The following is a 12,674-nucleotide window of genomic DNA, read 5'->3' as shown; positions in this document are numbered from 1 at the left end:
GGGAGATTAGAATGCCCTTCCTGTATTTGCTGCTTTTCAAGTGCTTTTAGCTCAAAATAATCCTCATGCCAAAGGGGCATATTTTGTTGTTGGTGGTGGTGTTTAATATTTATTTATTTAGGCTGTGCCAGGTCTTCATTGTGGCATGCGGGATCTTCGTTGCAGCATGCAAACTCTTAGTTGTGGCATACGGGATCTAGTTCCCTGAGCAGGGATCGAACCCAGGCCCCCTGCATTGGGAGAGTGGGGTCTTACCCACTGAACCGCCAAGGAAGTCCCAAAGGGTAATATTTTGGGTGGCATATTTGTCACCCTTCAACACACACACACATATTTACATCCATCTTTCTTTCTCTTTTATGTGTATGTAATACTCATCAGTCACAGAGGGCAAGTATGACTCCACTCAGACAAGGTACCTGGAACAGTCAAATTCACAGAGACAGGAAGTAGCATGGTGGTGGCCAGGGGGTGCGGACAGGGGAACAGGGAGCCAGTGTTTAGTGGGTACAGGTTTCCGCTGGGGAAGGTGAAAAAGCTCTGGGGATGGATGGTGGTGAGGGTTGCACAACAATGTCAATGTACTTGAGGCCACTGAACTGTACGTTTAAAACAGGGTTATAATGGTAAATTCCATGGTTTTCTATTTTAACACAATTTTAAAAAACGTTTTAAAATAATCCTCTCCAAATAAATCTCCAACTCATGCAATCATTACTTCAAACAGACTTCCGTTTCCAGACCGATGTCACAGGGTTCTCGGCCCACTTCTTTGGTCCACATCTATACGTCCCTCCTCTGACAGGGAGAGAGCAGCTCTGGACTTCCTTCCCTCACTGACACCCACACGGCATTTCCTCCCCCTGGGGAAGCACCCCTCCCCCGCTGGGCTCCAGCACCTCTCAGTGACCCTCAACCCTGCACAGACACCTCCTCCCACGTCGGGGCTGTGCTCCCTGCCGTCCCGCCACCCTCCTTACCCGCCTCCTGAGGGCCAGCCTCTGCTGAGCACCCTCCTCACCGGCTCCCTCTGACACCCCAACTGACCCAGCCCTGGGGGAGGGGCGCCCCCTCAGCCCCCTCACCCCGCCCTGTGGGCCCCCCACCCCCCAGAGGCAGCACTTACTCACCAGCATGACAGCTGGGGCACCCAACTGCTCAGCAGAAGAAGGAAAGGAAGGAGAAGAGGAGGACTGGAAACGGAAGTATACTTCCTGTCTCTGTGAATTTGACTGTTCCAGGTACCTTGTCTGAGTGGAGTCATACTTGCCCTCTGTGACTGATGAGTATTACATACACATAAAAGAGAAAGAAAGATGGATGTAAATATGTGTGTGTGTGTTGAAGGGTGACAAATATGCCACCCAAAATATTACCCTTTGGGACTTCCTTGGCGGTTCAGTGGGTAAGACCCCACTCTCCCAATGCAGGGGGCCTGGGTTCGATCCCTGCTCAGGGAACTAGATCCCGTATGCCACAACTAAGAGTTTGCATGCTGCAACGAAGATCCCGCATGCCACAATGAAGACCTGGCACAGCCTAAATAAATAAATATTAAACACCACCACCAACAACAAAATATGCCCCTTTGGCATGAGGATTATTTTGAGCTAAAAGCACTTGAAAAGCAGCAAATACAGGAAGGGCATTCTAATCTCCCCTTTTCTCCTGAAAACAGGAGATAAAAACTACTAAGTGAAAGACACCCTACTTGGACCCAAGGAAAGTAACATTTTTATCAGCAAGCTGAGACCTAGAGAGTTCAATAAAAACAGGCCTTGTTAAAATAATTCTTATCTTCCTTTAGCCTCCCCGCACATTAGTTACTTTTCCGCAATTGCTTTTATGGTTCTTAGCTTGAAGGTTTAGCTGTTTCTTTGCATTTATTTCCTTATGAGGGCTCCAGGATCATGTAAAACATTTAAATGTGTATACAGGGACTTCTCTGGCGGTGCAGTGGTTGAGAATCCGCCTACCAATGCAGGGGACACGGGTTCGAGCCCTGGTCCGGGAAGATCCCACATGCCGCGGAGCAACTAAGCCCATGCGCCACAACTACTGAGCCTGTGCTCTAGAGCCCCCGAGCCACAACTACTGAAGCCCACGTGCCTAGAGCCCGTGCTCCACAGCAAGAGAAGCCACTGCAATGAGAAGCCCGCGCACCGCAACGAAGAGTAGCCCCCGCTCGCCGCTACTAGAGAAAGCCCGCACACAGCAATAAAGACCCAACACAGCCAAAAATAAATAAAACAATTAATTAATTAATTAAAAAACAAAAAACAAAGTCAGGCAAGGCAAAAGATGTGTGGACCCTTTGTGTCATTTGAATATCTACAACCATTGTGGCCCTACCAGGCAAGAAAAACAGGAAAGGAGCTCAGCTCCTCAACTCAAAACACTAGATCGAGTTTGGTCAGGCATAAATGTCATCTGAATGCATGTGGCTGACACATCAAACTTGGAGAATGTGTCATTTGAATGTGGCTCCCTTCCTAAAACCCACTAGCAGCAGTTACTCCCATGCAAACGGCATATCCTGGTGTGTGTCACACAGCTCTAGGCACTTGATCAACATTCACCCTTCAGTTTCTCACTGTAATCCAATCGAATCTAGGAGGTAGGGACTGCTGTCATCCCTGTTTTACTGACATAACGAGAAAAGCAACTGTCTTCAGATCACGCAGTCAGGGAATGCAGGGCCAAAAAAACGATCCCAGGCGTCTGGCCCTTAACCAGTATGTTTTAAATGAGTTTTTAAAGTTGTCGACCCTCAGGGCCAAAGAAACGGAGAGAGAAGACAAATTTAGGTACTGGATACGTGGTAACCTCTTAGTAAATCCCAGAAATTGAACCCTAGGCTGGAGTTGGAAAACTATAGAAGAAACTCATTGAATTCAGAGCCACCAAACAGCTCGGGAATCCATGGCACCAGGTGCTTCTGGAGGTGGGACAAACAATGGGAGGCAGGCTTTCCGGGCAGCGGGAACGGAGGTGGGCCTGGCGGGTCCACGTTGCCTCGGGGCTGGAGCCCGGGTCCCCGCCCGCCCCAGCGCCCGCCCCAGCGCCCGCCGCCGGCCGGCTGAGCCCCACGCCTCCGTCCGTCCTGGGCCGCGGTGGCCGGAGGTGCGCCCAGGTCCGCGGGACAGGTGGGCGCAGAGCTCGCTTGTTTTGGGGGTGGCATGCAGCGAGGATCCGGCGCCTCCGCGGAGCATCGCGGGTCCCGGGCTGGGGGCTCCACGGCTTGCTATGCGCTCCGCACTTTCCCGGCTCTGAAGCCTCGAGAACACGGCTAGGCAGCAGTAGTTTAAAGCGGACTTTGCCTACTGGGAACTAGGGGCCTGCTGGGGTCTCAGTTCTTGGCTGGCCCCAGAACAGGAGGTTGCCAGGCGTGTGACGGCAGCAGGTAGGAGTGAGCCTCTGGTGCGGTGATGAGAAGGAAAGGAAGGACACTGGCTGTTGGCCTGTGAACCTAGGCAAGAACGAGCAGCCAACACAATGCAGACCAAGGTCCGTGGGCCCACCTCGGTCCTGGGCGGCTGGTCGGTGGAACAGACCTGCAGGTGTGGCTCTTGTCACTCTCGGACTGGCTTCGGGACAGATCCTGCTGATGAGCCCAGGGCACCGCCCTCAGTCCTCCAGGAGAGTGCGCCGGAGTGGAGCCGGGGGTGTGTGCCCGCTGGGCACCACGGCCACGCCCCTCCAGTCTGCCTGCGAGGGCAGTGGGGAGCGGGGGGAAGTCACGGTCTTGGGAATGTCCTCTGATAAAAATGAACCTGCGGGGCTTCCCTGGTGGCGCAGTGGCTGAGAGTCCGCCTGCCGATGCAGGGGACACGGGCTCGCGGCCCGGTCCGGGAAGATCCCACGTGCCGCGGAACGGCTGGGCCCGTGAGCCATGGCCGCTGAGCCTGCGCGTCCGGAGCCTGTGCTCCACAACGGGAGAGGCCACAACAGTGAGAGGCCCGCGTACAGCAAAAAAAAAAAGAAAAGAACCTGGGCTTCCCTGGTGGCGCAGTGGTTAAGAATCCGCCTGCCAGTGCAAGAGACGCAGGTTCGATCCCTCGTCCGGGAAGACCCCACATGCCGTGGGGCAACTAAACCCGCGAGCTACAACTACTGAGCCCGCGTGCTGCAACTACTGAAGCCCGCACACCTACAGCCCGTGCTCCGCAACAAGAGAAGCCACCGCGGTGCAATGAGAAGCCCTCGCACTGCAACGAAGACCCAACACAGCCAAAAATATACAAATTAAATTAAATCTTAAAAAAAAAATAACAAAAGTATGAAATTACCACCAAAAATACCTCCACCGATTCTTTGGCACTTCTGCTCCATGAGGTGGAGGCTTAAACGCAGGCCACCTCAGTTGTTCACTCCTAACAAGTAGAGTGCAGCATGGAGAGGTTTGGCATGACTTCCCAGACCAGGTGAGAACAGAGGAGGCAGCTTTCGTCTGGTGAGCTGAAAGGGCGCTGGCTTTTGGAGCCCTGAGCTGCCATGAAGGAAGTCCGGCTGCTCTGAAGATGCACAGGCTTCCTAGGAAGGCTGTGTGCAGGTCACCCAGATGATCCCAGCCCCCTAGTAACAGAGGTTGCCCAGATATCATGGAACCTTAATAGACAAGCCATTCCCTCTGTGCCCTGTGCAAACCCTCGACCTACAGAAGCCATGAGCCCACACACACACACACACACGATGGCTGTTTGAAGCCGCAAAGCGTTGGGGTAATTGGCTTCACAACAAAAGTAACTGGAACCCGGGGAAATGCAACAGCCACATGGCCATCCTGGACGGAGTCAGGACTCTGATTAAGAGAGAAAGTGATAATGGATATTGGATGGTCAACTGGTGCTCCCTGTTACAGTGCAGCCCTTTGTCTACAATAATATTCATCTGTACTCTTCCTCCCCTACCCAGACCACTCACCTCCCCTTCCAGTGGAGACAACCTTAAGCTCCCATCTGGTTACTGTGCCAGGCCAGAGGCCAGGATTTTGCTGAAAGACCCACACAGTCCTCTTTGTCACGCCCAGCCAAGGCTGGCCCTAGACACCCAATAAACTAAGGTGAAGGCATTTTTGGTTTGGTTTTGTTTTTGTGTGTGTGTGTGCTGTACGCGGGCCTCTCACCGCTGCGGCCCCTCCCGCTGCAGAGCACAGGCTCCGGACGCGCAGGCTCAGCGGCCTATGGTTCACGGGCCCAGCCGCTCCGCGGCATGTGGGATCCTCCCGGACCGGGGCACGAACCCGCGTACCCCGCATCGGCAGGCGGACTCCCTACCACTGCGCGCCAGGGAAGCCCGGTGAAGGCATTTTTATGCAGGAAACGGGAAACAGGGCAACGTGCAGCAGACACTGGTCCATAGCAAAGATAAGCCCACTGGACATGAAGATCAAAGACTCGTTCTGGTTCTGCCTGCAGGGAGGTTCTTCTTGTCTCCACTGCTTTCCAAGGCCTCATCTGGGGGGTAGGGATGTTGGAGAGGATGCTCTTTCTAAGAACCGCGGTAGTCCGGATTCTGTAAAATCAGAACTCCAAGTTTGATTTATCCCCCCACCATTTTGAAAATTTTCACACTTACAGCAAAGTTAAAAGAAGAGGACGGTGAACGCCTGCAGAGATGTCATCCAGGCTCCCAGGCGCGTTCATATTTTCCACATCTGCCATTTCTCTCTGTGAACCACTGCAAGGCAGGTTGCAGGCATCATGACACTTCACCCCTAAATACTTCAGTGTGCATTTTGTACAAAATGTATTTGGCTACACCAGGTCTTCGTTGCAGCAGGGGGGAATCTAGTTCCACGACCAGGTGTCCAACCCGGGCCCCCTGCATTGGGAGCGCGGGCTCTTAAACTGGACCACCAGGAAGTCCCCGCAGTGTGCATTTCTGAAGCATAATTCTCCTCTATAATCACAGTACAAATCACACCTAAAATGTTAACATAAATTTAATCTTGTAATTATTAGCTCACACGGTCACCTCCGTTTCCAGCCCGATGTCACAGGGTTCACGGCCCATTTCTTTGGTCCACATCTATACGTCCCTCCTCTGACAGGGAGAGAGCAGCTCTGGACTTCCTTCCGTCGCTGACACCCACACGGCATTTCCTCCCCCTGGGGAAGCCCCCCTCCCCCCGCTGGGCTCCAGCACCTCTCAGTGACCCTCAGCCCTGCACAGACACCTCCTCCCACGTCGGGGCTGTGCTCCCTGCCGTCCCGCCACCCTCCTTACCCGCCTCCTGAGGGCCAGCCTCTGCTGAGCACCCTTTTCACCGGCTCCCTCTGACACCCCAGCTGACCCAGCCCTGGGGGAGGGGCGCCCCCTCAGCCCCCTCACCCCGCCCTGTGGGCCCCCCACCCTCCAGAGGCGGCACTTACTCACCAGCATGACAGCTGGGGCACCCAACTGCTCAGCAGAAGGAAAGGAAGGAGAAGAGGAGGAGAAACAGCAAATCAGTGTTTTCACAGAGCGAGACAGAAATGTACAAGATTACTTTGGCCTCGGAGAGACAGTGGAAATACTTCAAACTCAACATGTCAAAATCCCGCATTCTGATTAAAATGTTTAAAGGGGTTTAATGAACTCAGTTTATCAATGGAACCAAATATGACAGCAACTGCTTCTCCTTAGCAAGTGATTGCATCGATACAATTTACTATATTTATAAATAGGACTGTAAGGTTTCCAGCGGACTTCCTAGCTTAAGAAAAAGTCACATTTGGGGGAATTCCCTGGTGGTCCAGTGGTTAGGACTCGGTGCTTTCATCGCCGAGGGTCTGGGTTCAATTCCTCATCAGGGGAAAAAGTTCCCACAAGTCAAGCACAGCAGGGCCAAAAAAAAAGTCAGATTTTTAAAACATGTCATTTTCCTCATTGGTAAACTAATTTACAAAACCAATCCAGCTCCTGAACTTTCTTCGCTGTATATGAAAACCACCCCAAAGTCTCCAAGAAGCTGACATGGACAGAGCCTGGGATTTTCAATTCCTACAAACACCGTGGTGCACTCAGTACTTTTCGCCCCAGTTATTTCGGAAGGAGGGGAGGGCCAGCAGACTCGGCCCGCTGGGCATCCCTTTCTTTGTTTTCATCGCAGATGAGCTTGGTGGCTCTCAAATGCTGAGGAGCGACAGTGTTTCCTGGGGCAGGTGGAGGGGGACTGGCTGTTTCAGGGGCTAAAACTTGATTGGGGTGGTGGTTGCCCAGGTCTGTGTATTGTGAAGGCTCATGGAAGTGTTCCGGTAAAACCTGGATGACTTACGAGCGTGACCTACAGCTTGACAAAACAAAAAGAGTATTGGGAAATGAGGACATCCGCCACTTATTTAGAGGTGAGACAAAAACGCTCCTAAGCATGTTATTCCAGAACTGATGGAAGATAACCAGCACAAATGAATGCGAATCCAGCCGGGATGCCCGTGCCTGACGCTGAGAGATGACCTAGCAATCAAGCTGGTAACACACTCAGTGCAAACATACGGCCAAACACGAAGGTCAGGTCAGGACTTGCAGGTCGGCAGCATGTGGGGAAACATCCAACCACCATGAAGAAATCGGGGAGCAGATGAGCTAGTGGGATACACAGCAATATACAGAATGAGGTACAGAAAGGGGACACCCTTAGTGATCAGAGTAATGGAGTCCCTCGTCCTGGGAAACTCTCCACCCGAGCAGATGTTGGTGTCACCACCTCAGACCCCACTGCCCTCTCTATTGAAAGTCCCGATGAGGTGTCCTTGGCACACAGAGCGGCTCCAGCCCGGGCCCTGGCCCGTCCTTGCTGTGAGGCCTTGGGGAGAGGCTGGCCCTCTCTAAGCTTGCTTTGTCCTCTGCCAAATGGGGGTGCCTGCAGCCCCCAACCGAACGCCTAAATGCAGCTGCCCAGCCTCCGTCTCCGAGGCCCTGGCTCCTCCAGCTGCCCTAGCTGTGTGGTCAGGGGCCTGGAGGGAGGCTGGGACGCCTGCGAGGCTGTGGATCAGGTTCTGAGTCTGCTTGTCTCCACCCAGAGTTTCCATTCCTGGCTCTGCCCCAGGCCTCTTCTCCCTCTGCTGGGTGGGGCGCCAATGCGGGTGGGGTGCGGGGAGTAGGGCGGCGGAAACGGAGAAGGGGCTGCTAGGAGGGGCTTCTGCCCAGCTCCCCACCTCCCCGTTCCCTGTCTCCCAGAACCCTCTTTCAGCATTCTCCCTCTGACCCCACCCTTCATACCTGGATTCCTCTTCTGGAGTTTTGGGCTGTGGGGAGTGGAAATGGGCCTGGGTGGAGGGTCCCACTTTTTTCTCTTCCTTGGTCTGGCTGGGGGGCGGGTCGTAGGACACCCCTCCTTCCCCGCCCCTTGTCCTGAACATCGGATGGGAGAGAGGAAGGGTTCTGGGAGGAGGAGGGAGAGAGACTCGAAGGAGAGAAACAGGAACACGTCGGGGGGTGGGGGGACAGAGACACAGGACAGCCAGAGAGACAGAGAGTCAGAGAGACTAGGGCATCCTGGAGACAGAATAAACCAGAGAGAAACTTCCAGAGATCAAGAAAGCCAGAGACACAGTGTCCGTGGTTCTGCACAGCTGTGTTTTTTGGGCAAACTGCTTCTCATTTCTGAGCCTCAGTTTCCTTATCTGTCAAATAAGGGGGATCAATGGCCCTGCCTCAGTGGCCTGTCTGAAATCAGTGGTCTCTGGCATGTGCTAGAAAGGCCGGAGGCTTCGTTAATGGCAGCTGTGTTATCTTTCATTCCTTCTTTCATCCATATTTACGGAGCACTTATGTGTGCCAGGCACTGCACTAGGCACCAAGGAGACAGCCTTGACCATCAGGCAAAATACCCTGCCCCTCTGAGCTCCCTTTTCTATTATTATTGCTGTTGCCATGGTTATTATTATATTCCAGAAGCATAAACTGGAATGTCAGGGCAGACACGTCCTTAGCCCTAGTCAGCAGGTCCTAACCTGGGAGAGAGGGTCCAGAGTTGCAGCCCACAGCTTAGCCTCTCAGGACTCGAGTTTTCCATGATGAAATGGGCACGAGCGTGTTTTCTCTCCGCCAGGCACCAGGAAGCTAGGGCTGGAGGGATGGTGGCTCAATGAGCCTTCTCTGATGTTTTTTTTTTTTAATAAATAAATTTATTTATTTATTTTTGGCTGCGTTGGGTCTTCGTTGCTGCACACAGGCTTTCTCTAGCTGTGTCGAGAGGGGGCTACTCTTCGTTGCCGTGCACGGGTTTCTCACTGCGGTGGCTTCTCTTGTTGCAGAGCACAGGCTGTAGGCCCACGGGCTTCAATAGTTGTGGCACACGGGCTCAGTAGCTGTGGCACGCGGGCTCAGTAGTTGTGGCTTGCAGGCTCTAGAGCGCAGGCTCAGTAGTTGTGGTGCATGAGCTTAGTTGCTCTGAGGCATGTGGGATCTTCCTGGACCAGGGATCGAACCTGTGTCCTCTCCCCTGGCAGGTGGATTCTTAACCACTGTGCCGCCAGGGAATCCCTATAGTGTTATTATTATTATTATTGTTAACTGTTCCTATCATTATTAGCCCAGAGGAGAGGGACCTGGGAATCCTCAGGGACTGCAGGGGTGTCAGAGGCCCTAGAAGGAGGGTGCTGGCCAGCATGGCCCCAGGGCCAGGGTCTGTGCCAGGTGTGGGTGGTGGGTGTGGAAAGGGGTGACGGTGAGTCACCAGGGCCAGCCACGCCCTGCTTCTACTTAAGGTCCCAGCAGCCATACCCACCACCACCACTGCCTGTCCGCTGTTCCAGCCATGCCACCGGTATATGTGAGTGCTCCAGGGGTGTGGAGGTGGCGAGGTTTTGGACCCAAGGCTGCACTGGAATGGGGTAGGGGCTGGGGCTTGGCTGCGGTCTCCTGTGTCAAGGAGAAAACGGGTGTTCGGGGGTGCTACGACGTTCTGGGCTGTTGTTTCTGGGTTGACCCAATCCATCCCACGCTCCCATCTCCCCCTTGGTGTTTCCCCCTTACTTTCTACCTCTCTGAATATCTTCCTGTTGATTCTTTGTGTTCCTCTCTCCAACCCTTTCCCTACGCCTGGCTCTCTTTCCTTTGCCTCTGTGCCCTTTCTGCTCTCTGATTCTGTTGGCCTGGGTCCTGGTCATGTTCTCCCCGGCACTGACCCATGTGTCTCTCTCCTCTGCCTCCCTGATCCACTTTGGCCCCCGCACCCCTGCTGCTGCAGAACGTGCCCTACAGGACCTCGCTGGCCAAGAGCTTCGAAGTCGGCACTGTGTTGAGAATTCGTGGTGTTGTCCCCAAAGATGCTGCCAGGTGAGACCTCCAAGCCTCTGCGGTAAGGGGTGGGAGGTCTCCAGGCTCAGCTGACCCCACTTCTCACAGCCCAGAGAACAAGCCCCAGGCCAGCTTTGCCCACCAGGATCTTGGAATCTCCAAGCTATTTCCCACCTTCTGGAATCTGATGTCTTTACTCATTTGTCCCAGGACAGTGTACCTGGGGGTCCCTACAACCTTCTAAGAATCTGGGAGTTCCAGGGCAATCCAAGGCTCTTACTTATAGTAAGACTTCCAGTCTGAGTCTGAAGCAACTGTGGAAACACAGCCTGTGAGTCAGAGGTGCCCTGGGCACCTGGGAGGCCTCAGCAATCAAACCTATGACTTCCTGGGTCGGGAGCTTCAGGATTTCTGGGAATCTACGATGCCTGGGAATACTGGGGTCCCTGGTATTGCTCCCGGCCCTCTGGGAATTGGGGGATCAGAGGCACCCCTGTCTCAGGACCATGACTCCTCGGCAACTCCCAGACTCTGGAAATGCGGGGGACCCAGGCCGTAGTACAGTGACCCTTGCCTGGGTGGATGTGTGTCCAGGTCCCCCAGTTGGTTTCTGGATGTCCTGGAACCTGGGCTCCTTGGCCTCCAGTCCACCACCCCTCCTTCACTGGCGTGTGGCTCTCAGGTCCCTGTGGACTTGGATGTGCTTCGGCAATCGGTAAGTCCTTTCTCTGACGCCCCCTCCCATCCGCCACCTAACAGGTTCTACATAAACCTGCTGTGCAGTGACGATCCAGACAGTGAGATCGTCCTGCATTTCAACCCCCGTCTGGATGAATCCTCGGTGGTCTTCAACACCATGGAGTGCAGCGCCTGGGGCTCAGAGGAGCGCGGCGGTAGCCCTGCCTTCCAGCGTGGGGAGCCCTTCGAACTGCACCTCATTGCCAAGAAAGACGGCTTCAAGGTGCGTCTCTGCCACAGGGGTGGCCGCCAACACCCAGGTCTCTTCCCTTGGCAAGGCCAGGAAGGCCCTTGTCGGAGGTGGGGAGCAAAGGCGCGGCCAAGGCTGGCCACGGCGTCCCTAGTCCCTCACCTCCCCTGGCGCAAACGCACTAGAGGGCAGGTGTATGGCGGTGACAAGGACGCGAGAGCACGAGCCCAAAGGGTGGGTGTCCAGCGGGGAGGCGTGGACACCCCGGACCCTATTCCCTGTCCACTGGCGCCTGACGTAGAGGCTCTGGGGCAGGGGAATGGATGGGTTGGGAGACAGAACCCAGAATAAGTCCCGGCAGGGAGTGGTCGCTGTAGACCCTCCACCACCCAGGCCGTTCTCCACTTTCAATCTGTGCGTCACAGTGAGGCGGTGGACGCGGGCACCGTGGAGACCACATCCACCGCCAAAGCTTACAAAGCACCCCGTGCCAGCAATGAACTCATTGACTCCTCACGGCAAGGGCTTAGAATCAAGAGCAGCCCTTTTCCTTAGTGCGGGGTTGCGTGGGTGACGAGGTCACGCAGCGTGGGTACGAGTCGGGAATGACCCCGCAGTCGCCTCGGGAACCATAAACCGTGTCTCCTTGTCCCTGCAGGTTGTGATCGGGGACGAGGAATACCACCAGTTCAGCTACCGGCTCCCACCACAGCGCGCGCTCTGGATGGAAGTGGGCGGGGACGTGCAGCTGGAGTTTGTGAAGCTCTTCTGAGCCTTCCCAGGAGGGCAGGTGGGGACGGGGCACAGGGCTCTTGAGTGACAAATAAAGTCTTAGCCTCTCGTCTGTGCGCCTCCTGTGTGTCTGTGTCTCCTTCATATAGACGAGGATAGCAGGCTCAGGGAGGTGAAGACACTGACTAAGGGTCACACAGCGATTGCGTGGCCGGGGCGGGTCCGGGCCTGAATCTCCGAGGGCACTTTTTGTCCCTGGAGGCCTGAGGAGGGTCACGATCTGGCGGGGGTGGGGCTTTGGCTTGCCCCCCTGCAGCACTTTGCGAAGCAGCCAGGTGGCAATGCGGTGCGGGCAGACTTTAGGGAATTTACAGGGGCCCCAGCCATCCTTTGGCGCCCGCTCCGTGGGTGTAACGGACCCCCCAATCGGTCCGTCTGCCAACAGGTACCTTGGAGACCCCAGGTGCGTGAATCTCAGGCTCCCTTCGCCGAAGCCCCTCTTCTTGCCTCTCGCCGGTTTCGCCTACCTACTGGCGCCTGCAGACGGGTGGGGCGGGGAGGGACTTGGAGGCAGATCCGGGCCTCGCCTGCCTCCCATCTGTTCGGGAGTCAGGACAGGCCTCCGATGGTCGCGCCCCGGGGCAGACGCGCACTGAAGCTGCAGCCTCCCCGCGGAGAACACGGGAAACGCGAACGGCCGGGCTCCCGTGTCCCTGCTGCCTTCGAGCGTGTTCACACACTTCGTCCATCTGGGCTCGCCCGACGGCCCCGAGACCCCGGCCCTCCCCGA

General features: G+C 55.1%; 1 protein-coding gene across 1 annotated transcript; it reads left to right on the top strand.

The window, feature by feature from the left end:
- The first annotated feature begins 9,727 nt into the window (after positions 1 to 9,727).
- LOC132510040 (galectin-7-like) lies at positions 9,728 to 11,996 on the top strand. The gene is made up of 4 exons (XM_060131735.1): positions 9,728 to 9,757; positions 10,175 to 10,256; positions 10,977 to 11,185; positions 11,811 to 11,996. The coding sequence occupies exons 1-4, from the start codon at positions 9,743 to 9,745 to the stop codon at positions 11,922 to 11,924; spliced, it is 420 nt and encodes a 139-aa protein (XP_059987718.1). The 5' UTR covers positions 9,728 to 9,742; the 3' UTR covers positions 11,925 to 11,996.
- Positions 11,997 to 12,674: the final 678 nt, after the last annotated feature.

This window comes from Lagenorhynchus albirostris, chromosome 19, assembly GCF_949774975.1.
Source record: "Lagenorhynchus albirostris chromosome 19, mLagAlb1.1, whole genome shotgun sequence".
In the NCBI taxonomy this organism is placed as follows: domain Eukaryota; kingdom Metazoa; phylum Chordata; class Mammalia; order Artiodactyla; family Delphinidae; genus Lagenorhynchus; species Lagenorhynchus albirostris.
The sequence above is the reverse complement of the archived record's forward strand: the minus strand, read 5'-3'. Positions and strand labels throughout refer to the sequence as shown.

Coding starts and splice junctions, on each gene's coding strand:
- LOC132510040 (XM_060131735.1), top strand. Junction 10,257..10,976: donor TGGTGTTGTCCCCAAAGATG/CTGCCAGGTGAG, acceptor CCCATCCGCCAC/CTAACAGGTTCTACATAAAC. Junction 11,186..11,810: donor CCAAGAAAGACGGCTTCAAG/GTGCGTCTCTGC, acceptor TTGTCCCTGCAG/GTTGTGATCGGGGACGAGGA.